General features: G+C 38.6%; 2 protein-coding genes across 4 annotated transcripts; both read left to right on the plus strand.

Annotated features, from left to right (window-relative positions):
• The first annotated feature begins 349 nt into the window (after positions 1-349).
• Positions 350-6,024, plus strand: LOC121296667. Its single transcript, XM_041222435.1, has 10 exons — positions 350-475; positions 1,395-1,512; positions 1,623-1,823; positions 2,145-2,380; positions 2,722-2,782; positions 2,922-3,094; positions 3,350-3,454; positions 3,722-3,802; positions 4,710-4,790; positions 5,738-6,024. Exons 1-9 carry the CDS (start codon positions 422-424, stop codon positions 4,776-4,778), a joined length of 1,098 nt encoding a protein of 365 aa, XP_041078369.1. The 5' UTR covers positions 350-421; the 3' UTR covers positions 4,779-4,790; positions 5,738-6,024.
• Positions 6,025-7,562: 1,538 nt separating this feature from the next.
• LOC121295977 (anillin-like) lies at positions 7,563-27,706 on the plus strand. Of its 3 annotated transcripts, none has more exons than XM_041221084.1 (25): positions 7,563-7,785; positions 8,954-9,110; positions 9,442-9,642; positions 12,836-13,086; positions 13,372-13,447; positions 13,594-13,766; positions 14,506-14,607; positions 17,553-17,700; positions 18,050-18,184; positions 18,367-18,737; positions 19,159-19,259; positions 19,495-19,618; positions 19,694-19,829; positions 21,007-21,177; positions 21,573-21,699; positions 22,228-22,276; positions 22,468-22,521; positions 22,701-22,733; positions 22,819-22,840; positions 23,071-23,183; positions 23,901-23,954; positions 24,532-24,618; positions 25,598-25,705; positions 25,963-26,129; positions 26,394-27,705. In XM_041221084.1, the coding sequence occupies exons 1-25, from the start codon at positions 7,768-7,770 to the stop codon at positions 26,557-26,559; spliced, it is 3,144 nt and encodes a 1,047-aa protein (XP_041077018.1). In that variant the 5' UTR covers positions 7,563-7,767; the 3' UTR covers positions 26,560-27,705. The 3 variants fall into 3 exon arrangements, with proteins under 3 accessions (XP_041077018.1, XP_041077019.1, XP_041077020.1); XM_041221086.1 differs by having other exon boundaries at positions 7,699-7,785; positions 12,818-13,086; positions 26,394-27,706; XM_041221085.1 differs by lacking the exon at positions 23,901-23,954 and having other exon boundaries at positions 12,818-13,086; positions 26,394-27,706.
• The last annotated feature ends 37 nt before the right edge of the window (positions 27,707-27,743 follow it).

Below are 27,743 nucleotides of genomic sequence, written 5' to 3' on the forward strand. Positions count from 1 at the left end.
TAAATCTTGAAGTTGCCCTTATTGTTCAGCAACAGCTAAGAGCTTATTCTTTGGCATTACTCTGCAGTGGTAAGTGGAGTACGTCATCCTACAACTAAACTATGCACAGAGATTGTAAGCAAACTGGACTTTGACATTTTTTGACATTTATGAGTTATAACAATTGAAAAGAAATCCCAGCTGCTAAATTCTGAAGTGCTATAAAACCGCACTTGCAGTGCCCTGAGGGTTAGATGAAACACTGGTACGCTGATGTCAAAATTGACTATTTGACACCTTGTGATGTTAATTGGCAGGTCGCAGCGGTGTGCATCCACGGAGCTGATTGTAACATGATTCGCAGGTTTAAAAGTTGGAGCAATCTGACAACGAGGTTGCTGTTGACGTGAAATTCTGCAGACATGGTGCTGGTCGATACAGTATGTCAGAGGAACACGAAACTAGCGTCTTAAATATTTCTGCAGAATTAAGTATTGTAAGTAACATGTTTTGGGCACAGTTTATTAACGTTGAATCATGTTTGCACGTTTTTTTTTTTTTGGTTTTGTTTTTTTTTAAACAAAATAACGTATTGCTTTTGCAACGTATTTTATACATGAGTTTTAGTGCTTAGTTACCAGGCGATTACAGGAAATAAAATAAACAATAAAGTCCAAAATTTGGATGTGAACAGGTTGGTTATAAACCTAAGTTTAAATTTAATTTGTAATGCACCTGCAGGCTTTTTTTCTTTATTTATTTTTTTGCTTAAACAATCCATGTATTTTTATATAAAAAAAAAAAGTTTCGACCAAATTATACATATACTACATATGCAACATTTTGTTGTGATTGCAAGGCATATGGGAACATAATGTCGTCTTGTATTGAACAATCGCATTAGAATAGAAAACGTGCTTCGTTATACTTGATTGGCTACAATTGAGAAGGATATAGACTGTACAAACTGAGAACCAACTCGAGAAGCTGATAACACTTACTTTAAAAGTATAAACTTCTAAGAAACGCCTTGAGCGAGTGCATTTTCTCGGGTATACAGCGATGGACGAAATGTTTCATAGTGTATACCTTTTATCTTTATAATCCAGATTGTTTTAACATTTCTAATTGTATTTTGTAATCAGTGGCCTATTTGACCTGTAAAAAATGTTAGAGAATTTTCCAACTGGTTGACACAAATATAAAGAATTGGTTTAATTTTCCAAAAGCCATCGGTAATAAACTGTCATAACAAGTGCCAAGACAATAATATAAATACATCTACATTTACAGGGCAGTAGAACAGTGATGTTTAGGAAGTAGATGGCTTTTAAAAAGCAAAAGTTGTGAAATGATAGTGCTGGGACAGAGGTTGAGAGGTTCTGAAGGCAGGGTTTTTCTTGTGTACACCTCAGTTGACTTTAGACAGGATGACTGAGCAATGTACTGAGGAGGAAGCAGTGCACCCACGGAAGAGACCAAGAGTGTCGCAGTCCGACAGTGAGGATGACGTTCTAAACGAGGTGTTATCCGGTGAGTAACGCACAACATTAGCAGGAATTATCAGGCTGCTGCTGTGTTGCTAGACCAGATAATTTCACCTCCACTCTGCTCTTGCTTTGCCTCTTGTGTTGCTGTTGCAGATTTGGGGGACTCCCCAAAGAGGCGTTGTTTTAAGGTAAAGGAGGATGATTACCAGAATCTGGAACCCAGTGAGCTGATTAAGTCTCCACTCAAACACTGCCTCCACAAAATGAAGAGAGCCAAGCTAGATACCCCGGCTATTCCCTCTGTCATACTCCGGGTGGTCGCTCGGGGGAGGCAGAAGCAGTGCGACTTGAAAGGTACATGGAACAACCATTTACATTGTTCCCTAACTGTAGTTGGTTCCCTGTTCCACTGTACAGTGAGTTCTAAGTCTCTTGGTTCTGGATATAGTCTGGGTGTGTATTACCTGTAGGTAAAAGGAGGGGGGAGGGGAACGGGGCTATTCTAGTGAAGTAATTGCAAATTAGTGCTTGAGTGTAGTGATAGTTTTCATTGTAGCATTCTCTCTCTTTATAGAAAGTAATGCAAACATGTCAGACACTTATTAAAGAGGTTCTTTGCAGTGGGTGTTAAGGTCATTGTAGCTGACTGTATTCCATCTAGTCTCTTTTTTTCAGATGACAGTAATGATGCAGACTGCCTCCACCCTGTACAGTGCTCCACCCCTTTGGTCCAGCATGTGAACTCTGGGTCTGTACCTAGTGTCTCCCAGGGCTGGCGGGCTGATTTAGACTCTGCACCGGACCTGATTTTCAGCACCCCATCAGTTGGGCGCATTGTTGGAAAGGGCCAGTTGGTGGAGAGCGTGCTGCAGCCTGTGTTGGAGACTCCCTCCAAACATGAAAGGGGTGAGGTGAGGTCTTCCTGACAAATCGCATGCTGGTTTCAATCTTTTTTTTTTTTTTTTTTTTTTTTTTTTAAGTTGTCTTTGTTCGCATCATTAAACCACTACACAAATCTGTACAACCTTGCAAGCTTGGCAGGTCCAGGTCTGAATGTCCGGGGGTACATAGGTCAGGCTTTGTCTGGACTTGGTCACTTCACTCTTCATAAGCTATAAATTCTGTGATTTGTTGTATGATTTAATAACCATGACACATGGTAAAATTAGAACTCCTTACTTGTGGGTTGTTTAACACTAGTTTTCTGTTGCTTATCTGTGGGTTCTGGTTTCAGTGTTTTCTCTGCTTGTAGGATTTTGGAGAGATTCCAGGTGCCCCTGACTCTGCAGTAGAACTCGGACCTGTAGGAACAGGTGAGCCCTGCTATTGAAAGCACTTGCCCTGCCAGAGTGTCTCTAAACCCGGTTGCAATCTATTTTGTGCAGAGGAGATGGCTGTCGCTTGAATGATTATGCTGCCCTAAATGGTTCTTTTTGGCATTTTGTTCGTCAGGCCGCTTTTCATTCCGCTCTGTGCTGGAGAAGTTTGAGTTCAGATCTGAACCGGGTACTCCCTCGTCTTGCTCCTTTAGACCCTGTTCCCTTTTCACCTCAACCCGGGCAATCCAGGAGAAACTGCTCAACAACACTTTCCCCAGCACATTCAAGGAGGGCCTCCTTCGCAAGGTCAGAAAGAGAAATTAGGTGCTGCCTATATTGCACAGCTTAAGCAATTAGAGTTTATGTGGCTGTTTGGGTAAGTAACGGTGAACTAGTCCATAACAACTGGTGTGGAGGGTGACTTTCATAGTTTTCTTAATAGTGTGGACCCTAAAGAGAATTGCCCAGCCTTGTAAGCAGTAGTGGTTGGTAAACTGTCATTTTTGATTCCCGTGGAAGAATGAAGTGACAAAGCTAACTTTTGTGGCTGTCTCTGCCCAGGAGCGGAGGGAGGAACTTTCTTTGCTGAGGGCACAATACAAAAAGGACAATCTCTGGCTCCGAGAGAATGGGGCTGGGTCTGGCTTTTTGGAGACCTCTTCTTTGGTAAGAGGCGGATGCTGGATCCTAACTCAATGTAGCACATTGGTTTTTTTTTTTTTATTTGTTTGTGAACTAGATACTGGAGTAGCGTTTTTAAATAGGCTGGGCAGGGATGTAAGGGGAGGGGAGGGTGGAATATATATTGGCCGGTTTAAAAATTTCACTGGGCGCTGTAGTGTTGTGTGTGGGGGGGGGGGGGGGGGGGTGGCATTTAAAGACTCCCTCCCTCCCCAAACAGGTTTTGGAAATGCTAATAACGGCTTGTTTCAGGTTATCCCACAGGCAAACCGGGTGACAAAACGGATCAAGCGAAACCTATGGCCACCTAGTCCCAAAGAAGCCGTGGCAGAGGTACTTTTATTGCTGTGAATGGGATTCTGTTTAGGGACGCCACTTGTGGTTGAGCTCTTAGCACCCTTATTCTCTCGGTTTGTTTAGCATGTGGAGAGCTTTTCTCAATTTTAACATTTTATTCAAACTAAATTGATCTCTTGACATGATTTCTGGTAAGCGGTGGTCATAAAAGCAAGTATGTTGTGGGGGTGTGGTGCCAGTAAATTGGCTCCTAAATTTGATCTTCATCAAATGGTCTTTTTTTTTATTCATTACCTCTTTTATACACTGGACACACAATCTTGTTTCTTTTCCAGTTTCACTTTTGGTGCAGCAGTTTATGACCTGAGATAAATTTAAAGCTAGAGGCACATTTTTTCAGAAATAATATAATGTCAACATTAAGAAGTGTCAGTAACATACACCTCTGCCTGGGCTGTAAATTCACATTTAGAGCTATTAGTATGACAGTGGATGACCAAGACTACAGTATTACAGAATTTAATGAACAGAGGCACCTTTTATATCTCTAGAATCTGATATTCTCTAACTTAATACGAAGTTTCATAACCTGGATAAGTGGTTCTCCATACATAAGCAACAAGTGGACAGATGTGTGCACACATCTGTAAGTGACTCTGCAGCTGATGCATAGTTCACACACCAGAGTCTCATATCTTGTAAAGTGCTTTGTGATTGTGGTCCACTACAGAAGGCGCTATATAAAAACAAAGATTATTGTTCACAGCGGGGGTGGGGGAAAATAAAACTAGCTAAACTATTTGGAAAATGTGCTTTTGCACCTACTTGTGGTCCCTAATGTAGTCTGGGAGTCTCTTTAAAGCCCTGGTTATTCTTGCTGAGGGCAGGGCAAGTGGATTATCCCACCCCTGATGTCCCAAATTTTTCCTTTGCTTCTCTGCAGTCAGAAGATTCTGGGATTGGACAAGAGATGCACTCCAGCCTGACTGAGGAGAGGGTGGCAGCAGTGTGAAGCACCTTACAGGTGAGAGCATGGTTTAGGCGCTTACTGCAACAAGTATGGGGATAGCAGAATGACTTTATTGGGCATTGGCCTGTTTTATCCCTGGGTAACTTTGGTATCCCTTTTCAATATTTAAATGGTTGTAAAAGATAACTTTCTGTCCCATAGCTACAGTGACAATCAAAATGTATTAATTTACTGCTAATGACTGGGTGGGGTATTCCTCATTTAACCCCCCTCAAAGGTAACTGAACAAGTGTTGGTGTGTAATATGATCCTGGACCTTCCGTAACCTGATATCACTTGTCATGCTGTTCTCTCGAAAGGTGAAGCTAAGGGTCCTTAAAAAGTGGAGTATATGTACTGCCAAAAATGGCTTTGCTGTAAATTAACCAAATTTGCAATTTTAATCGTACTTGCGGCATGGTGTACAGTATAAGTCATGCCGTCCGGGGAGAGCAGGTTTCCATCCTGGCTGTGCGAAACTGACTGTCTTTGCTTGGGATTCCAGAGGGAATGTCACACTGGCTGTGGTGCTCCAGTAGGTTAGGGAGGCAAAACCAGCAAGAGAACTGTTTCTCATTGTGCTTCAGTGGAACCTACTGGCCAGGGGTCTGGTGAGCTCAAGCAGATGCCTGCAGGGCTGGCCTTTGTTCTCCAGAGGCCGGTAGCAACTGGCTTAGTCGTGGAATCGGAGGACACCCACTGACCTTTTCTCTTGTGCTGAGGAAAAGTAGTTTGAGAATCGGGGGTAAAATAATAGAGCACTTTTTATTTTTTTTTAATTCAAGTTATAGATATAATTGTTTAACATTAAGGGATAGTATTTGATCCTTTAATCAAATGTGTGTATCAAGTCTCTGAAATCTTAACTTCAGAATGTGTGTTTTTGGAATTTGTGCTCCTATAATCCTAACTTTTGCTAGTCCTTGTCAACCAAAGGACTGTTTCCTACTTTCTGGTTCCAGGCACACCATAGGCTGAAGATAAAATGAGGAAGAACCACTGGCTGTCAGAATACCTCTGGATATTTCAAAATGGAGCATCTGTTTTATGTGTGCAATTTCATATTTAAGAATATATATATTAAAGGTTATTTGTGTATAGGGACTGTTAATTTTGTGATCATAATCCTGATGAATTACTTTGAAATGTTTGTCTATTGGGTTTTGCTGTGTAAAAGAACAGTGGTGCGCAGTTGTGGAGAACAGACAGAAATGGAAAGATCCCACACGTTTTGAAATAGATGAAAACAATAAATGCTGACATGAAATTTCAAACCTAATTTGTTTGAGTCCAAGTATGGTACTCCTGGGTAGACCATTCCATGTGCTCTTTTCTTAATGTCCAGCAGATAAACATCAAAGTGCAGCCTGACTGTTTTTATGTGATTTAAACTCAATTACGCATACCTCTTATGAGTTAAAACTGAGACTAATGCAGTCAAAGACCTCCAAGCACAGCTGCTGGCTGAAAAAACATTGCATGAAATGTATAACAGCATTCTACAATTGTATCTATTTTTTTAAACTCAAAGATGAATTGGGTCCTGCAGTTAATGCTGAATCTCCTCCCGCATTAAAATTACATTAAGTTGTTTTGGATTATATGAGAACATTAGATTAGTTATGAACGAGAGAAGGCCTGTGCATGCCTTGGTGATTATCCCTGCCTAGAAGTGCAAGGGTCCTAGCATGGCCGTACCCCACTGAGTATCTGATGCCAGTTTGAACAGGGCTAGGCTACTCCCCTGCAGGTATTATTAAATGATTAAGTGCTTTAAGACCTGTTTAGTTGATTCAATATAAGGGACCTTATTGGAACAAAGACCTGGACTGCAAGTGTTGTTATTGCCTACCCCAGAACTAGAAGTTACTCCTCTTGTAAGTAATATATCTTCTCAGCTGTGAACAAAAAATATCTTTAAAATGGCAAGAATAGAGGGAGCAATCTCATTGGAGAGATATGTCACCATAGTAACACAACTTGGAGCTGTTAGAACATTCCATGAATCGCTTAACCAATTCACTTTGGGTGGTTGGTGCTGTTTTATAAGCACAGTAACACACTCCAGGGTGTTAAAAAATGGTCCAACATCCACAGGCCCAGGCTGTTTAACAGCACGGCTTCGCCTCAGTGTGTGGATATTGGACCATCTTTGAATCGTGTGTTACCGCTTTCGTGCTCCTACAACTATTTTTTTTTTTTTTTTTTAACTACAAGGATTAAAAATCACATATTTTAGCTGTTTTTAACTCGGGATGCAAAATAAATTCTTAACGACATATATATATATATATATATATATATATATATATATATACACACCAGTATTGAATAATAAACATGATGGTATATTCAACAATACAGGTTTATATAATGTGAGATGCTAGTTCATTTACGTGTTTGCAGATGCATTGCTTTTAAATCGCATGAATTAATTTAAGACCAGTGAATATGATTTAGGCTAGTGTATAAAAACTATTTTTAAAACCTGAAAAAAACACTGTACTGTACAGACAACTAGTCTGTTAATCTATTTCTTATAATCCCTGTAAGGAAACCAATTTTGAAAACAGAAAACGGCCATACAACCTCCAATAATTATGAACAAATAATCAATCTTTGTAGATCTTAAAACGCTTTCTAACCCGGAGCTGGAGCGCGAACAAGTGAAAACATTTCAGCGTGCGCGTAACCCTTCAGCTCCACGTGATTTGTGTACGGCGCGTGAGTAGATTCGCGCATGCGTGGGAAAGACGCGCAGAATTTAAAATTTCCAGAAAGGAGTTTAGTTAGCGAGTATAGAATACTGCTGCTTGGTAGGGCGGTTTCATACCGTACATATTTAGTTACTTACAAAGTAGAGGAAACCCTAAGACGTAAATACTACACTTTAATATCGTTTTAAGTGAATAGGCACTAGAGGTTTACATCAGTGTTAGTTTATTTACAACAACATATAATTACGAAAAGTAACTACTTTTCCCGCACTGCAATGGACCCCTTTGTTGAGGTAAGAAATTTTTGTTTGTTGTTATTTTTTTCAAATGTTTGCGGCTTGTTTTTAAAGTCACACGAATTAGTTTTATAAATAATGTATTCGATGTGAATTTCTGAGGTTTAATTGTTAAGTTATTTGTCAAAATCGATTCTTTAAATATATATATATATATATATATATGTGTGTGTGTGTGTGTGTGAGAGAGAGAGAGAGAGAGAGAGAGAGAGAGAGAGACTTAGGTTTTTTCTTTAGTAAAAGGAAGGCCTTTTTTTTTTTTTTTTTAATTTATTTTTTTACTGACACAATGCTATTTTACTTTTATTTAATTGCTGGTTAAATTCTTTAAGATTGGCAGTTTATTAATTACAATTGAACTAGACCGTGCTTGACAGTATAGTGCCATGAAGATAACACAAACACGTTTACAGCTTGGGTAGCATGCATTGCGTATTAAAGTTGCTTTGTCTGTTATAACTAGAGGCAAGTTGTCCACACTAACTTAAATAAAAACATGTCATAAAAGAAACTCCTTTCGGATTTTTGTACCGCCCCCTTTGGGATTTCACACTATCACGTTTTACAAGTTTCTGTTTTGTGTTCATATCGGCGGTTTCAACTGTTCCACATTCCACAAGAAGACTTCATATTTGAATAGGAGGAGACAATCATGCTTTGTATTCCTTATGCATATTTTGTTATTTAAAAATACAAATACAGCAGTAAAGCAGGGTGCTGCTTTGTCTTCAGTAAATCCAAAATTGGTACTTGATTTTTTCAGTCTGTACTTGCCTTTATTCAAATGCTATGTATTGTAGAATATCCTAATGTGCAGAAGTTAATCTATTTAAGAGGATCCTAAATGCATTAAACACAGAGTACAGTGGTGCCATACAATTAAACATTTCTTACACAAGTCATTGATATCAGAATAGTAGTGAGCCCCCAGTATTTTTGCTGTGATGTCGGTCTTAGGCTTTGCTACAAGACTGATGTTGGTGACTTGGCCAATGGAAGAAACATTATATTTTGACTGAATGGCCCAGTATTTAAGACCAACACATGTGCTTGATTGCAAGGGTTTTTCATGGAGGATTTATAATGTGAATGCCACATACCCTAATTCAAATGCAAGTTCACCAATCCAGAAATGTACAAGTAACACACTCTGCTTTTGTTCCAGAAAATTGTGGCGCGCACACATGCCCGGCAGTTGGCTTTAGACAAGAGGGTGGCAGAGCAAATTGGACAAGAGAAGATGGGAATGATCCGGCAGCCAATGAAGAGACTGAGAGAGCCGCTGTCGGAGAGTGATGACAATAAGGAGGAGATACACTCCGGTGAGTTACAGATACCTCTAGTAGTTTAGCAGTTTGTCTATAATGACAATGTCAGCAAATTATTAATATTGTGACTAATGCAGAGTTAGGTAATATATAAAGTTTAATATTTCATATTGTTGCATATAACTGGATCTCTAATCTAGGTAGGTTGTAAAATAAATGCATTACTTTTTTTTTTTTCTGGTGAGATTCTTGCCAAAGACATTTGGCATGTTTTGTAGGTTCCTACTGTTATGTATTGGGGTTCTTCCTCCTAAATGACATAATGTAAATACTACTACTGTATTTCAGACTGCTATTCTATATTTTCTTTGTTTTCCTGTTGTAGTATCCCAGGACTCCTCAAAGAGGTGCTGTTATGAAGTCTTGGGAGATGAGAACCTGAACCCTAAGGAGAAGATGCCATCACCCTCCAAGTCCTGTCGCCGCTTTGCAGAGATGGAAGTGAAACCAGACACCCCGGCCTTAATCTCTGTCAAGACACGCATGAACAAACTTGCCACTCGGCGCAAGCAGTGGGACTCTCAAGGTAACTTGATGTTTTCAGCCACTGGCTCTTCTCTGGAACAGCTTGCAAAGCCATTACCAACTGATAACCCAACAAGAATACAACAAAGGTTTTCCACAAGGAATAACTGGAAGTAAATAAGCTTAGAACATAAGAACATAAAGTTTACAAACGAGAGGAGGCCATTCGGCCCCTCTTGCTCGTTTAGTTGTTAGTAGCTTATTGATCCCAGAATCTCATCAAGCAGCTTCTTGAAGGATCCCAGGGTGTCAGCTTCAACAACATTACTGGGGAGTTGATTCCAGACCCTCAATTCTCTGTGTAAAAAAAAAAAAAAGTGCCTCCTATTTTCTGTTCTGAATGCCCCTTTGTCTAATCTCCATTTGTGACCCCTGGTCCTTGTTTCTTTTTTCAGGCTGAAAAAGTCCCTTGGGTCGACACTGTCGATACCTTTTAGAATGTTGAATGCTTGAATTAGGTCGCTATGTCTTCTTTGTTCAAGACTGAACAGATTCAATTTTTAGCCTGTCTGCATATGACATGCCTTTTAAGCCTGGAATAATTCTGGTCGCTCTTCTTTGCACTCTTTCTAGAGCAGCAATATCTTTTTTATAGCGAGGTGACCAGAACTGCACAAAATATTCAAGATGAGGTCTTACTAGTGCATTGTACAGTTTTAACATTACTTCCCTTGATTTAAATTCAACACATTTCACAATGTATCCGAGCATCTTGTTAGCCTTTTTTATAGCTTCCCCACATTGTCTAGATGAAGACATTTCTGAGTCAACAAAAACTCCTAGGTCTTTTTCATAGATTCCTTCTCCAATTTCAGTATCTCCCATATGATATTTATAATGTACATTTTTATATCCTGCGTGCAGTACCTTACACTTTTCTCTATTAAATGTCATTTGCCATGTATCTGCCCAGTTCTGAATCTTGTCTAGATCATTTTGAATGACCTTTGCTGCTACAACAGTGTTTGCCACTCCTCCTACTTTTGTTAAATTTGCAGACGACACAAGTTTGCTTACTATACCAGAATCTAAATCATTAATGTAGATTAGGAATAGCAGAGGACCTAATACTGATCCCTGTGGTACACCACTGGTTACCACACTCCATTCTGAGGTTTTTCCTCTAATCAGTACTTTCTGTTTTCTACATGTTAACCACTCCTTAATCCATGTACATGCGTTTCCTTGAATCCCTACTGCGTTCAGTTTGAGAATTAATCTTTTGTGCGGGACTTTGTCAAAAGCTTTCTGGAAATCTAAATAAACCATGTCATATGCTTCGCAATTATCCATTATCGATGTGGCATCCTCAAAAAAATCAATCAAGTTAATTAGACACGATCTCCCTTTCCTAAAACCATGTTGACTGTCTCCCAGGACCCTGTTACCATATAGGTAATTTTCCATTTTGAATCTTATTATAGTTTGCATATAATAGAAGTCAGGCTTACTGTTCTGTAGTTACCTGGTTCAGTTTTGTTTCCCTTTTCGTGGATCGGTATTACGTTTGCAATGTTCCAGTCTGTCGGTACCACCCCTGTGTCAAGAGACTGCTGCATGATCTTGGTTAGCGGTTTGTAAATTACTTCTTTCATTTCTTTGAGTACTACTGGGAGGATCTCATCCAGCCCAGGGGATTTGTTTATTTTAAGAGCTCCTAGTCCCTTTAACACTTCTGCCTCGGTTATGCTACAGTTATTTAAAACTGGATAGGAACTGGATGACATGTGGGGCATGTTGTCAGTATCTTTGTAAAAACTTGTGAAAAGTAATCATTTAATATATTTGCTATTTTTTTCTTCATCTACGATTTTGCCATTTGTATCTCTTAAACATTTAATCTCCTCTTTGAATGTTCTCTTGCTGTTGTAATATTGGAAAAACATTTTGGAATTGGTTTTAGCTCCCTTAGCAATGTTCATTTCTATTTCTCTCTTGGCCTTTCTAACTTCCTTTTTGACTTGCGTTTGCAGTTCTGTGTACTCTTTCTGCGTACTTTCTTTTTGGTCCTTTTTTAATGCTCTGTAAAGTTCCTTTTTTCGCTGAATATTTTTTTAAATTGATCTATTAAACCATTTTGGCAATTTAGTTTTACATTTAGGTTTGTCTGCTTTAGGGATGTAATTGTTTTGCGCCTCTAGTACTACATTTTTGAAGAACAACCATCCTTCTGTGGGTGTTTTCTCTATTTTACTCCAATCTACTTCTGTTAGTCTCTGTTTCATACCTTCATAGTTTGCTTTTCTAAAATTGTAAACCTTAGCTTTAGTCATTACTTTTGGGGTTTTAAAAAACACTTTAAATGAGACCATGTTGTGGTCTGAGTTTGCCAGTGGTTCTCTGACCTCTGTTTTAGTTATTCTGTCTTCGTATTTGAAAAGACTAAATCAAGGCATGCCTTCCCTCTAGTCTGTCCCTTGACAAATTGTGTTAGGAAGCAGTCATTTGTCATTTCCACCATTTCAATTTCATCCTTCGTGCTACCCACCGGGTTTTCCCATTTTATATGGGGGAAGTTGAAATCCCCCATTAGTATGGCTTCTCCTTTGCTACACGCATTTCTAATGTCATTGTATAACAGATTATTTTGCTCACCGTCTGAATCTGGCGGTCTATAGCATGCTCCTATTATTATGCCCTTTGAATTTTTGTCCGTTATTCTGACTCATATTGATTTGGCTTTATTTTCTTTGTCCAGGTTTAACCCGTGGGCTTCAAGGCTGTTTCTTATGTATAGTGCTACCCCTCCTCTTCTGTCCTGCTTGTCTTTCCTATACAGTGTATACCCACAAATACTATATTTGTCCACATCACTCTCAGACAACCAAGTTTCTGTAACACCTATCACATCAGCTTATGGTAAATAGACGTGCATCCGTTGCAACTTAAATTCTGTTTGCGAGGGAGTATTGTGTCCTATTGGCAAAACTAAACAAATAGACTTCCAGTTCCCTACTAAAGTCAGTGCAGCTACTAAGTAATACAAGAACTGGAAATTGTCATTTAAAAGTCAACCAAACGCTCAGTAACTTTCAGGTTTAGTGCTTTAATTTAGAACTCAGTTTACTCAGAATTCAGTAATGTAAATGATTAATCAATCTGAATACGGCGTGCAGTAACTGTCAGAAGTTTCTCAATCACAGATGACTCCCTGGATTTTTCCATTCAGAGCTCAGTTGTTGTGTTTGTTTCAGATGGTGATGATCATGCTGATTGGCCCTCCCCTGTAGACTCCTCGAGTCACACCCCTGCGACACTGCAGGTGAAGTTAGTTTCTAAGCCTATCATTTCCAAGGGACGAATGGGCCGGCTGGCTGACCTGGCCTCTGCTATTGGCTCATGGGAGGATGACGTCAGCACCCCATCAAAAAAGTGTACCACTGGAAAGGAACTCCTGGTGGAAAGTGTGGTGCAACCAGTGCTGGAGTCTCCATGCAAACATGAAGTGAGTGACACCTTCCTGAGCTAGGAATGTATGTTATGAGAGTCTGGTACCAAGACCTGGAATAAACTTGTCTGAAACGTTATTTTTCAACACCCATGTTGGTGTTGATTTTTAACCAGAACAAGTAGACTTGATTTTTTTGTAAATATTTTTCACTATTGTTTCTTTTATTTATTTAATTATTTAGACTCTTAAATGTTATTACCCTTAACCAGTGTTTTCTGTGTTATGTGATGCAGTGTCTACTACTTGTTCATTGCAATGTGTTTCTCTTTTGAATGTAAGGATTGTGAGGATATTCAAGGCCTCCCTGATGAGGGAAATGAGGATTCTGAACTCCAACTCCAACATGGTGTGACAGGTGGGCTCTACTATTGAAAGCAGTTGGACCAGTGTGTCATCTTACTTGTCTCATCCTAGGCAGTGTACATATGTAAACAAGTCTTTGAATGATATGAGAACATTTCAGCGTAGACCTAAGTATTGCTATTTGTCTTGTCTTTTTAGATAGCAATGCATTTCGTTCGGCGCTTGAGAAGTTTGAGTTAAATTCGAGGCAGGGGGAGCTTTCGCCTGCGTCCCACAGACCCCGTTCACTCTCCTCCTCAACCCGTGCAATCCAAGAGAGACTGCTCAATGACACTACTCCCAGCCTATCCATGGCAAGCCGCCTCCGCAAGGTCAGATGCAGAAATCATGCTTGTCTGTCTGAATAATATTTTAAGTGTTTCCTGATTGCAGCCCATGCATTCTGTTTTGTATTAATTGTTTGTTTTGGTTGTTTTTTTAATTAATATTTATCAAAGTATAAATTTTAATCTAACTCCAACCTAAGTTGCTAGAAGTCTGGCATTCTGGTAAGTGGCATATAAGACTTTCACCAGGGCTACCAATAACATCCCTGGGATTACTTGACTACTGTATAATTGCACAAATAGCTGCATATGCTTAATACAGTCTTGGGCTTTAATACAGTCTTTTGTCAATGTTATTACAATGCAAATTTATAAACATGCTGACACAAGGGCCTGGTCTACTATACTTTATTAAACCAAGCTGTATTTTATATACAGAAGACTGCATATACTCCAAATACACCTATTAATGTCTCTATAAAGTATTGCTTTAGACTTTTATACGGTAGCTACCATCTCATGCCACTAACCAGAAAGAAATTACATGTACAAGTCGCCTTGCAGGCTAAACATTTCAATAAAACTAATTATTTGAGAAACAAAACATCAATAAGACTGTAAGTCATGCCACAATTTCATTTGAAGCTGCTTTTTTTTTTTTGCAAAGTGCTCTGTCAATATGAGGGTACTAATGAGACTTCATTGAAAGTTTGCATGCTTTTTTGCAAGAATATTTTTTTGAAAAACAGTATAGTTACAACACATTCACACCATCTCTGTCCAGGAACGGGAAGAGGAGCTTTCTTTGGTGAGGATGCAGCCTAACAAAGATAATCTCTGGCTCAGAGAGAATGGTGCTGGGTCTGGCTTCAGGGAGACTATTGGGGTAAGCTTTTAAGAGTATGGGCAAGAGAAATTACTGGAGAGAATGCTGACTTCACTATTTAATTGGTACAGGAAATAACACTGGATGTTACAGTACAGCAGTCTCCTGCTAAGAGAACACCACTCTGGGAAACTAGCAAAGTGTTCTCTTAGGTGAAGTGGAGTTAGCCACCAGACACAATATGAATGTACTTGTCATGACACGTGTACATCAACATATGAAATGAACTGGAGAAAAAAAGCAATAGGCAAGTGTATGTTAATAACCTAACTGTCAAACTAAATTAACACAGCACCCCTACACACATTAAGTGCAGCAGCAGCTCTAGATTAATTATTAATACATGTACAGGAGCAATATTCAGGACATGCAAATTATTTAACAGAATGGTGAAGCAACTCAACAGAACGGGAAACACCAAATTGCTTGGGGACTTGCGTCTGATTCAGGTTTTTTTCAAAAGCGCAAACAATTTCCAACTTTTTGTTGCAAGAGAAACAGCGGTGCATTTCGTCATTTTATATGACATTTTGTAGCGATGAGGTGCACTCGTGGAAATCGGAAAACAAAACAAGTCACTGATATGATGGTGGTTATGGAAAGATTTAATAAACCAGTGTGCCTCAAGACACTTGTGATGTGATGTCAAGTCACTTTTAAAAAGACTGAATAAACCATTTTAATTTAAGTTTACAAAATAGTACTGTATTAGTTGTGAAAGAATCGCTATCGGTGCCAAGAAGGTGTTTTTAAGCAAAGTTCCTGTTCCTTTAGCTGCATTTACAATGGGGTAAAATCTGTTTCAGCACAAGGGTGTTCTCTTGAGTGAAGTGTTCTTCTCTTAAGAGGTGTTCCTATACGCTTTGAATAGTATAAAGTTGCTGTTTTTATTGAACTCATGGCCTTAAGAATATAAAGTTTACAAACGAGAGGAGGCATTTCGGCCCATCTTGCTAGTTTGGTTGTTAGTAGCTTATTGATCCCAGAATCTCATCAAGTAGCTTTTTGAAGGATCCCAGGTTGTCGGCGATTTTGTTCCAGACCCTCAATTCTCTGTAAAAAAATAAATAAATAAAATAAATAAATAAAAAAAAAAAAAAAAAAAAAAAAAAATTTAAAAAGTGCCTCCTATTTTCTGGTCTCAATGACCCTTTGTCTAATTTCCATTTGTGACCCCTGGTCCTTTTTTCAATTTGAAAAAGTCCCTTGGGTCGACAGTCAATACCTGTTAGAATTTTGAATGCTTGAACCAGATTGCCGTGTAGTCTTCTTTGTTCAAGACTGAATAAATTCAGTTATTTTAGCCTGTCTGCATATGACATGCCTTTTAAACCTGGAATAATTCTGGTCACACTTTGCAGAGCAGCAATATCCTTTTTGTAGTGAGGTGACCAGAACTGAACCCAATATTCTAGATGAGGTCTTACTAGGGCATTGTAAAGTTTTAACATTACTTAATTTAAATTCAACACTTTTCACAATATATCCGAGCATCTTGTTGGCCCTTTTTATAGCTTTCCCACATTGTCTAGATGAGGACATTTCTGAGTCAACATAAACTCCTAGGACTTTTTCATAGATTGCTTATTCAATTTCAGTATCTCCCATATTATATTTATAATGCACATTTTTATTGCCTCTGTGCAGTACCTTACATTTTTCTCTATTAAATGTCATTTGCCATGTCTGCCCAGTTCTGAATGTTGTCTAGATTATTTTGAATGACCTTTGCTGCTGCAACAATGTTTGCCACTCCTCCTATTTTTGTGTCTGCAAATTTAACAAATTTGCTTAGTATACCAGAATCTAAGTCATTAATGTAGATTAGGAATAGCAGAGGACCTATTACTGATCCCTGTGTTACACCACTGGTTGGTTACCTTGCTCCATTTTGAGGTTTTCTACATGTTAACCACTCCCTAATCCATGTGCATGCATTTCCTTGAATTCCTACTGCGTTCGGTTTGAGAATCAATCGTATGCAGGACTTTGTCAAAAGCTTTTTGGAAATCTAAATAGCCTAAACCATGTTATATGCTTTGCAATTATCCATTGTTGATGTTGCATCCTCAGAAAAATCTAAAATAATGGTAGATGGGATTTTTTATTTTTTAAAGGGGAATTCATTTTGTGTGTGTGTGTGTGTGTGTGTTTATATACATGTTAGTGTTGTATGATGTGAGAATTCAGTTTAAATGAGTTGGGCACAATGTTGTCACCATAAGATTTTTTTGATTGCTAAGAGCTTGTTTCAGGTTGTCTCTTGTGTAACGCGAATGATAAAACGGATCAAGAGAAACCAATGGCCACCTAATATTCCCTTATATCCAGTCAATGAAGTAAGTTTCACACTGAGTGGGAGTCTGTTTAGGAAGGGCAGGTCTAGTACTTTCCATTCCTTGCCTGTAAGTTAATTGCCCCCAAAATAGCAGTTTCAACAGAGCACCTTTTCCTCTAGATCTTTCCATTCTTTTCTTTCGTAGGGGAGCACAATATAACATGTTCCTCTGCACAAGGAGAACGCTTTTGTCACTAAGTTGTTGTACTGTACAGTTGTTTGACCCTAAAAAAAGTTTTTTGTTGCATTTTTGCAATCCATATCAATATTGTAGAAGAAAAGTATCTCTGGAATAAAATTAATGGATAACCTGCCAGCAGTAGAATATATTTAAAGCAACAGCTTGAATGTTTACAAGGGTTGCAAGAATGAAGCTAACATTACATTGGACTTTCATGCCAAGAATTACAAATCATTTTACTCGTGATTTATGGCACCAAGATCTGTGTGGTTTAAGCTAATATAAACTTGGTGTATACATGTATATAATGTAAACCTTGTATACGTGCATACGTACTTGCTGAATTATGTATATTTAATTAATACTTGCCATGTAACGTTTTGAAAAGGTGGATCTATGGAGGTTTAACATCTCAACTTTTTGTAGACTGAAGAATCTGAGATTGGAAAACGGGAAACTCTGGATAGCAGCAAGTACCACTTGAACCAGTATGTGGACAAGGTGGAGGTGTCTTCCATCGAGGTGAAACTCCGTTCGTTTTCCAGTGAAAGTCTCCTAATTTCAGAAGATGGAGGTAAAATAACTGATGGAAGGCAGTTTACAGGGTGTTGAAATTAAACGGTGCAGACTAGGAAATGTAATTTTCAGCAAGCCACAATTAACACAGCTGGTCATATTTGCTTTAGATGTGGAGATTTAAGCATTTTTTATGCTTTCTCGTGAATTGCTTTGTTGAAATAGAACTACATTTAATCTGGTGTACTGTTTAATTCAAAGTATTGAATAATTGCTTATAATTAGTCTATGGTTTGTATAATAAAGCCATTTACATTTATTGAAGATTGACATGCTGTTGGTGTTTTTAAATGTTCTGTTTCCATCCCCTTTATTAAACAAATATTTGTTGTACAAATTGACTGCAGGTGAAGTCGAAAAAGAGGAACCGACTGAAAATGGATCTCGGTCACTCAAAGTGACCTTCGCCCCGGAAACGGTTATACACTTGCCATGTGTTGAGTTGGATAGTCAGGAGAGCAAGATGGAAGAAGTTGACACAGGTAGAAGTTTGCAGGATGGAGCAAGAAACCTTTAGAGCAGACACCTTTGCTGTAGATTGTAGCCATGTCTGAGAAGATTACAGAGCTTTGATGAGGGTGAAGAGATTGTGACATGTCAGATTTGAGAGAACTGTAGAAAACAGTAGAGCAAAAAGACTAAAATAACTGGTTGTCTTGTTTAGTTTTAGGAGCAGAATTATCTTCCCAGGAGGAGGAGATGAACAGCTCTGAGGTAATCGATCAGATTTTTGAGGGACTGTTGGATGACGACGAGGAAGTGGAGGAGACAGAGAAGGATGTTGAGATGAAGATGAAAGTCACAGAGATTGAAAGTAGAGAGGGCAGCATGGAAACCCAGCCAGAAAGTAAGGAGGAAAGTCTGGAAACTGAGAAGATTGTGATATCGGAGCAAGACCAGCAAGAAAGGAACATGTTAACAGAAATGAAGAGTGAAGAATGGAATAATGTGGATGAGAAAGAAGATGAGCTAACTATTCCTACCTCCATTCTTTCTCCTCTTGCTAAATCTGTGGAGGCTGTAGTCACACCAATGGTAATTTCAACTCGCCATCCACACATCTCCAAATAACTGCACATTGCATTTGAGATTATATTAAGTTTGTGTGAAATACTACGTTTTTTTTTTGAGATGTCAGTGTTATTTTTAATGTAGCTCAAGTTTTTATATATTAGTCCTGTGCTGATCAACAGATTAAATGTGAAGGGCATGAATTCAGTATCAATCCTAAATTCCAAAGCAGCTAAGGTTAGTGGAGAGGGAGGGGGTAAAGTAAATTCCTGGTTTAATTGATCGCATTGCACTCAACACCCACATTGTTGGGCAGAAAGTGAGACAAACTTGTTGTGGTTGACGACTCAAATGGTCAATTCCCGATTTTCAGTCTGTGGAAAATCAGAACCAAGGTACAAAATGCTCCTCTAAGTTGCTATGTGTTTGTCTTCCTACCCATCAGAGGCTGGTGCTGCATGACCTGGCTGAACCCATACCATTTTTCCAGGACCTCGGCCAAGAAAGTGATGCCCACCCAGCAGAGGAGACTGCACCCATGTACAGGTAAGATCCGTCCAGAAAGGAGATTGTTACATAGAATATGTGCAGTGGTTCTGAATCAATACTTTCGATGCAGTGAATGTACTTTTACATTACGTGCCTGTGCCAATGAAAATTTACATTTATAGTTTTTAAATTCTTGTGATTTATGAGCACAACATGGCTTGGTGTCACTGTTATATTTGAATGTCTAAAACCACAGCTGAGAGTGAGTTTTTATACTATTTTTACATGAAAGTGTTGATGCCTACCGAACCTTGCGGCGCAGTGCTGCGTACCAGAGTGTGACCCCTGTGAACCGGAGGAAGGCTGTCGAACGGGCCTTGGGCAGTCGGTCTTTGAATGTGAAGGAGAAGATTAAGGTAATGGAATAAACTGATCAAAACTATTCTATTTTTGCTGACATGTTTGTCAATGACTCAATGATCTCCTTGTAGATGCTGAATGGAGAGATTGGCACCCTCCAGACCATCATCCAGCAGGCAAGCCAGGCCCTGAAATGCTGCACTGATGAGGAGCACGGGAGGGGCTCTCTGGAGGAGGCCGAAGCTGAGAAACTTCTGCTGGTGTCCTGTGAGTTGCTGTTCATGTATTGTATATCTATTTGCAAAATATGTTAATTGTAAAAGTTTGATGGCTGGGACAGCTACAGAGTTCAAGGGTGCAAATCCATTTACAAAGTTGGTGCTAAATGGTTTTGAAAGTTTAGCACCAGAGGGCCTACTGGTACTAAATTATCAACCCACCCCCTGCTCTTCAATTAGTTTTTAGTGTTTTTGTGTTAAAGTAAATATTTAACAATATGTACACCATATCTAATCACATCCATATTTGAAACCATGCTTACCTGTTTTATATTTTGTAAATGAAATTTTGCGACATCTCTCGCATCCATGGCAATACTGTAATTTTATATTCTTGGAAGAAAAATAATTTATAAACAAACATGTGTTCAAAAGAGAGTATTTGATGTGGGTAGATGTAGTTTATTCCATTCAATTATATATATTAAACAATCGTGCTGTATATATCTATAATCGCTTAACACCAGAATTGCTATCTTAAACACAAGACAGCAGACCTGCATAGCCCAAACGTTCGACATATTAACAAAACAATAACTCATGAATTCGGCTAAACTGAATTTTATTACTGGGTTAGATTTACATTAGCTGAAACAACTGATTTGGGTTTAAAAGAAATCTGATTTGTATGCATCGAACCAAAGCATGAGTATTTTTTTAATCAACAAAATGTGTTTATAAACTAGCTAAGCTTAACTTTCATGATAAAATGAAGAGGCTTACCAACACAAAACGTTATTTTACAATGTATTACCTGTTAAGTCTACTATTGCCCACGTACCTTTTGTGTATGTGTGTGGTCAAGTGAGTCATCCAGACCCATCTATAGTTGCTAAGGAATTTACTGGTGCCAGAATTTAATGTTTCTGGCGCTGTATAAGGTACTAGAATCTATTGCCAAATTTGCACCCGAGTTATTTATACCACCTGTGCTCCAAAGAGCATTCATGATGGGGTTCTTATCAGAATTCAACACCTAAAATTTTACACCAAATGTATACATTGATACTAAAATAAAAAAAAAAAAAACCTTAATTCTTCGATATCTTCAGTAGATATATAGAAATGCTTTTTTTTTTTTTAAATGTGCATTTTGGCGAGTGTGTATAGATCTTAGAAAAAACAACATATAACATATAATAGTTCACTCTACTCTCTTTCCTCAGCGGAGAAGCGCCTGTCCCTTCTGTCTGAGCTGAGCCGTCTGAAGAGCATGGGTTCGCAGCAGCAAGGGACAGAGCCCAGCACCAAGGAGCCCTGCAGGGGAACCCTCTCCATCTCTAACCTGCGTCTGCCCCTGAAGGTGGAGTTTGTCTGCTCTGCACTCTCCAAGACAGGTCTGCTTTATTTATAGATTTCCATTTAATCTGGTTTGCTAAAATTCCAAAAATTCAAGTTTAAAAATTGTGATGGTTCAAATTACTTCCTGAACTACAGAATTAATTTTGCTGGTGCTGCATGTAGAAAATACACATCCGATAGTAAAACAAATACTATGGCTTTTAGTCACTTGGTTAATGGGTAATTTTTTCAGTTTTTTGTGTAAACTATGTAAATGTTTTTCATTTGATATTTGTATGTACACAATTGTTTCCTTGCATGCAGCTTTAAGGAAAAAGGAAGTGATGAGCCATTTTAATTTTTTGTTGCTTGTGACACTGTTTAATCACCAACAGACCACTAGCAGATTTATCTATAATGACCCTCACTCTTAACCTGTTTGTTTGCACAGGAAAGCCAAGCCACTATTTCTTTGTTCTGATCCGTTACGGATCCAGTAACATAGTCTCCACCCCTCTGGCCACAGCTATTGATGCACAGAAGGGAGACACAATTTTCTTTCCCACCTCCATCACTTTGTGAGTAGAAATATATCCCTTTCATTTGGCAGTTGATTGCCTTTATTTTTGCAAGTGTATTATCTGTCTGGTACGGTCAGTGTGCCCCCTGTGTCAGGAGTCTGCTTCTAATATTTGGTATTTAACTAATGTATATAATTTATCTTCAGCCACCGGAAAGCAGGATATGATGTACTAAAATAATGCTTTCTATCCAAGTAGGTTATGGAGGCCATATACAAGCATTGTGGTAAACCACAGATCCCAGTTCATGCTCACAGAATACTATTGATGAACTTGGTACAACATATGAGACAAACATTACATCACTGCATGTATATATTTCAAAGTTCAGTAAACATGTCTCCATGCCATTTGATTTACTAGTGTTATGCTAAATTCACATCGGTAAAATACGTGCAATAAGTGAAATGTTTGTGTTCAGGTTAACTGCTAATGCATGTACATTTACAATTACAATTGATATTGGGATGAAATGCCCTAGTCCCATTAACCTTCAACTCACCTGGTTTCTTTCCCCCAATCCAGGAAAGACATTTGCTCCAACTTTGAAATTGATGTAGAGGTCTACAGCCTGGTGAGTAAAAAGTGTAAGGTTTTTTGCATTGGATTCTTGGTATTCAATCTCTATAGACTGCTTTGCTGCTTCAGTTCTTGCATGAACAGACCACTGGTCATATAGTAGGATTGATTGGGGAATTGGCTGATGTTTCTCTTGATCTTACACAATACCCATTTCATATTGTCCTTTTTTTTTTTTAATTTCAGGCCAAGATGGGGCATTCCCTTACAATTGAAAAAAGACGACCTTCAAAATCCAAGGTGGGCTTTATATTGGCCACCTTGCTGCCAAGCTTCACTTGTTTGAACTTTGATAGGTGGAATTCTACTGTGGTCCCCATAGGGGAATTGTGTGAGATCAGTCTCTAGTTTATAAACCTGACTTTATAACATCCTGTCAAAAAAAGAGAAATATAAAAATATATATTTCCCACCCCCAGGTTACCCCCAAGAAGCTGCTCACATCTATGACTGTAAGTTGATTTAATTATTTTTGTTCATCTTTATTTACTCTCTGTATTTTCTAATTATTAACTTTCTCCACCATTTCTTTTACAGAAATCCAGTAATAACTCGCCAGGTAAATTGACATTGTTTTTGCAACGTGGGGGGTGGGGTGATGTGACAACACAAGCAGGTTTATTTTTACACATTTTATGTAATTTCTAAAAGAATTCAGCCTAGTGTGAGGAATGGGTGTCCATATGACTTCTAAACAGGTTGACTTTTGCTAGTTAAACAATTTTATTCATTCTGAATCCTCTGTCAACAAAAGATTATCATTGAATCTCGCCGCTCTTTAATCTCTAGCGGCCAACATCCCTGTGGTGACGAACGCAGTTCGGACTAGTAACTTCTCATTAGTGGGATCACACAAAATCACACTGGCCTCCCTGGGCAGGAACAAGTTCCCCTTGGATAAGGTAGGGCTTTTCTTGTTTTGGATTGGGTGATCAAAAGGTTGCTTAGAAGTGAATGACATTTCTAGCATACAGTAGGTTATAGATAGAGCTCCGTGAGATTTTTATTTTTTTAGAATTTGTTTTATTACACACATTAATAAAACGGCTCCAATAGATGTACATGTTTTAAATACATATTTTTAAAAAAATCTTTTTTTTGACAAACCGACCTTGCACAGAAATAATTTGTTACAATAATTTCTCATTAGTGGCAGTAATGGTAACAGCCCCCCTGCTCTAACTGCCTATTTATAGTAAATACTGCCCATGCCCCCTCTAAATACAATGCAATAAAAAAAAATATATATTACACTGCTCTACTATTGTGGGGCTGTCATAATTGCACATACAGCAATCTACCCATTAAAAAGAATGATAGTAATTGGATTTCAAACCCATTGCACTGAAGTAGGGTGTAAACAACAAGACTGGGGTTTAATTGGCACTGGAGTATTGATACAAGTCAGATGAAGGGAAGGCGTACATTTCAACATGTTGACTGTACAAACAGGTGTTTTGTCACATTGGCATACGAGTGGTTATATCATTAAGATTGAAGACTAGATTTAAGTTTTCTGGAATCCCACCCTGTGGTACTGGTAATGGGTCAGTCTTGAGGGTCTAAATGTTTCTGGTTTCTGGTTTAACCTCTATGTTCTCTCTCTGTCCTTGATGAAGATAAAGTTTGATGGAAAAGTCAGGCAGCTGCTGGGAGATGAGTTTCAAGAAAAGGTTACTACAGTTTCCAGACATTGCATACTAACCTCTTGCTTGCAGAGGATAACCCACACAGCTTTTGTGTTGAAATAGTTACAGCAATAACAGCTTGCTTCCATATTCCTGGCAGAATGTTTTTGTAGAAGTCCTCAACAAGCCTGTGGATGATTCTTTTTATACCACATGTTTTGTAAATGCATCATTTTATCAGTTCCCTTCTCGGGCTCTTCTCACAAGTTAAGAATTGTCTCCCGTCAATTTGATCCAGCTAAAGCTCAATTGGTTCTCCACATGTGGTATAAAATGGTTTGTTCTTTTAAGTTGGCGCTGTGTACTGAGACTAAATTGAAAATTGCATGGGAAATCTCCCAATACTGAATTTGTCGACACTCTTTAGTCTCATTTCTGCTCTTGTAGTGTAGTCGCTTAAGAATTAGTTATGCCAGCCTCTTTTTATGAGCATGGAATTTGCAGCAATTAGTCTTTTAGAAATCCCTTTGCTTTTGCCTTGTATTTGTCTGTGTGTGTCCTTTTTTAGTTTAATAATAATCATTCGTACTTCTCCAGTGAGCTGTAACTTTTGTCTTCCCAGGTTCCGTTTCTGTCGCCACTCGAAGGAAACATCCACTTGCATCTGGAATGCCAAATCCACTCCTCCATTGAGCACAAGGGCTTCCTGGTGAGAATAGGGACTTGGGGAAAGGTGGTTACAGAGGCTGCGTTTTATTTATTGGTGCGCTGCATTTGGAAGTGGAAGTGACATCACTTGGTGCTCATCGGTGCGGGAGATTTAACAATTTGGTGAATCAACATGGCTGATATTGCTGCTGCTTTCAAGGCTCTGGATGACTTGTGTGAGGAATAGCATTAATATGTGATACTTTTTTGGTGCCACTGATCCTTGACTCTTAAAACATTGCAACTTTAACATATTTGTTTGAAGTATAAAAGACAAATAACATACATGGGGGGGGGGGGGGGGGGGATCTTGTTCTCTCTCTCTCTCTCTCTCTCTCTCTCTCTCGTCTCTTATCTAATTCTTGTACACCAGAGTCCAGTCGGGGTACAAAAGGCAGGATCTAATGGCATAGACAGTTTTTCAAATACAATACAACATGAGACTGTTGGCTAACATTTATATCTTTTTATTAGCACTACATTTATTAAATGCACTTCATACCCATGTTCAAAAGATTTTGTCTATGAATCTACAATTAGATTAAGTGTCTCTGTACTGGAGACTAACTTCCGTGGCTGCAGCCATATTGGTTTGGCTGCAATTCACACTCTCAACCTTGGTGAATCCGCTCTCGTTGAGAGACTCCCGTTGTTAAATTCACTAGTTTGGTGAATCCGCTTTCAATCGGTGCATGTAGCGTGAATAAAACAACGCACCTTGATTTACCAGAGAGAGGAGTTGGAGCTGAACTGCACAAAGTAATGAGCATTTCTCCATTACAGGCAAAGGTTCACTAAAAAAAAAAAAAAAAAAACAGGAGAGCAGTAGTTTGGCCCCCAGTAAGGAATCATTTGTGTTTCATGGTGCTGTCAGAGTCCTATTAGAATGCAGCATCTTGTTTAAGAAGTTTCCTGGGGTTGTAAATCAGTGAACAAACTGCTGTTCCTTTTTTAAAAGACTCTGACTATCTCTGTCCTAGACCATGTTCGAAGATGTCCATGGATTTGGAGCGTGGCACCGCCGCTGGTTCTCTTTCAATGGGAAATGCATTTCCTACTGGAATTACCCTGATGATGAAGGTAGCAAGGTAATGTTGCTGTATACTTCATATCACTCCTATTTCACACTAAATGCTCTGAGCACAGTAACATTGCATTTTATCTGCTATATTTCACATTTTTGTCTTAACCCTAACTGGAGAATTTAAGCCACCAGTTCTACCCCTTCAAAGAGACTACAAAATGTCGAATATGTGATGATGGCTATAAATGAATGTCAGTTTTTGCCATTATCGGTAGCAATAATGTATCAATAATAACACATTTTTGTCTCTTTTCCACCTAGGAGGCAATAGGGTGCATTGACCTGACCAGCTGCACCAGCAAGGAGGTGGAGTCTGTGAAAAGAGATTCTTGTGCAAGACCAAATACTTTTGAGCTGATCACCGCTAGACCGCAGCAGAAGGAGAACCGAAAGATGGTCAGCCAAGTTCACAACACTGTTTTCTTCAAGTAAGGACCGAGCTGCTTTTTGTTTTTCAGGAATAATCTCTTACACTGGATTGTACAAGCTTGTTGTTTGTTATGGATGAGGGGGCTGTAGTGTTGCATTGTGCAAAACCAATACCCCATAAATTTGAATGTTTTGACTTTTTTTATTATCCAGTTGGATGTGTATAGGATTATTCTGAACGTGTTTAATTTTTATCCGGTTAAGTTTACACATGATGGTCAAAGCTTGCTGTTAAAATCTGTCTGTTCTCTGGCTTGTTTCAGGAGCTGGTTTTCTGCTGACACCAAGGAAGAGCGTGCAGAGTGGATGGAGAAGCTAAACCAAGCCCTGTTGGACTGGAGGACATGGCAGCCTGTTCTATCAGATCAGCACCTCCACCAGGGAGGACAAGATGTTTCCATAAGCAGCAGCCAGGAGAGTGTTTTATAATAAGGAGGGGAACTACAGAATATTTATAGATTACCCTTCACTTCAGTGCATGAGAAAGTTGGTAAAGTCCTCACTTACTATTAAATCTCTTCCCTGCTGTTGCAGCAAACATTTTTCTCTAACTCCTAGAGCTTTTTGTAACTGCAAAGAGATTTGTAAACTGTTTTTTTATAAGTGCTAATAAGTTTTAATTGCACATTTTGAGTTTTAACAGTTGTTCCTGCGGTGGTGTCAAACACAGAAATGTGGCTATGGCTTTCATTCCAGAGCACATGCAGTAGACTTGGAAGTAATACTGTTAACTAATGTTTTAATCAAAATTCTTTAAGTAGTTTTAGGTGCTGATTAAATATGTGCTGTTTAAATGTTGGTGTTGGAAGAATGTAAACACAAATGTTGGTATTCTGCTATTCATAGCTATGTTTAATGTTTAAAATATGTATGTAATTGCAGTATAAAGCTAATATAACTAGTGAGTTTATTTACATGATTGTGTTTACTGGTTTTAAAACTGCCTGAGTCCAGTATAGTAAGACACTCATTGATCATAGTTTACCTGTAGCGTTAGATTATATTGATGAAGCAGTTTTAACATGCTGTTTTTGTACACTTAGTTTCCTAAACCCTAAGGTACTTTAACACACTGAATCAGTGCTGTATTACAATATGTATTACAGGCACACATCTGCCTGTAATACATATTAACAAGAACAAGGGGGGTATATAAATGCACTTTTTTGGAGATGAGGGGTGATCAAATCTCTCACTAGATTATAGCTCAATTTTCTGTTTAAGGAACACTGAACAGCAGCTGGCATGACTGGCACACAAGCAATTTGTGTTCTTCTTGTGATAACACTACATCCAAGACTAGGTGAAACAGTTCAGAAATTGGACAACCAGGTGCCCCACAACATCAACTTATAGCATGTAGTGTCATTCTTGCAGTCTAGCTGCTTCTGAAGTATACATCTCGGTCTTGGAGTTGACTGGTTCAATACCAGTACAGAACACTATGCTCTTGCTGCAAATCTTATCTGTTTGTATATGTGTATGTTTCTTATGTCTATCGCTTGCTCTAATTATATACTATATAAAGGTGATATGAACTCTTTTAAAAAAAAAAAAAATAATAATAATAAATTCACTGTATTTGACAGCATGGTTGCCTCCTGGTGTTGCTT

This window comes from Polyodon spathula, chromosome 21 (assembly GCF_017654505.1).
Source record: "Polyodon spathula isolate WHYD16114869_AA chromosome 21, ASM1765450v1, whole genome shotgun sequence".
In the NCBI taxonomy this organism is placed as follows: Eukaryota; Metazoa; Chordata; class Actinopteri; order Acipenseriformes; family Polyodontidae; genus Polyodon; species Polyodon spathula.

Excerpts from the sequence above, each read along its gene's own strand:
- LOC121295977 (XM_041221086.1), top strand. Across the intron at positions 13,448-13,593 it reads ACTCCAACATGGTGTGACAG|ATAGCAATGCATTTCGTTCG; the intron begins GTGGGCTCTACT and ends TTGTCTTTTTAG. Across the intron at positions 23,184-23,900 it reads ACAAGTTCCCCTTGGATAAG|ATAAAGTTTGATGGAAAAGT; the intron begins GTAGGGCTTTTC and ends TCCTTGATGAAG.
- LOC121296667 (XM_041222435.1), top strand. The coding sequence starts at position 422 with ATGTCAGAGGAACACGAAACTAGCGTCTTAAATATTTCTGCAGAATTA. Across the intron at positions 476-1,394 it reads TTTCTGCAGAATTAAGTATT|TTGACTTTAGACAGGATGAC; the intron begins GTAAGTAACATG and ends TGTACACCTCAG. Across the intron at positions 3,455-3,721 it reads TTTTGGAGACCTCTTCTTTG|GTTATCCCACAGGCAAACCG; the intron begins GTAAGAGGCGGA and ends GGCTTGTTTCAG.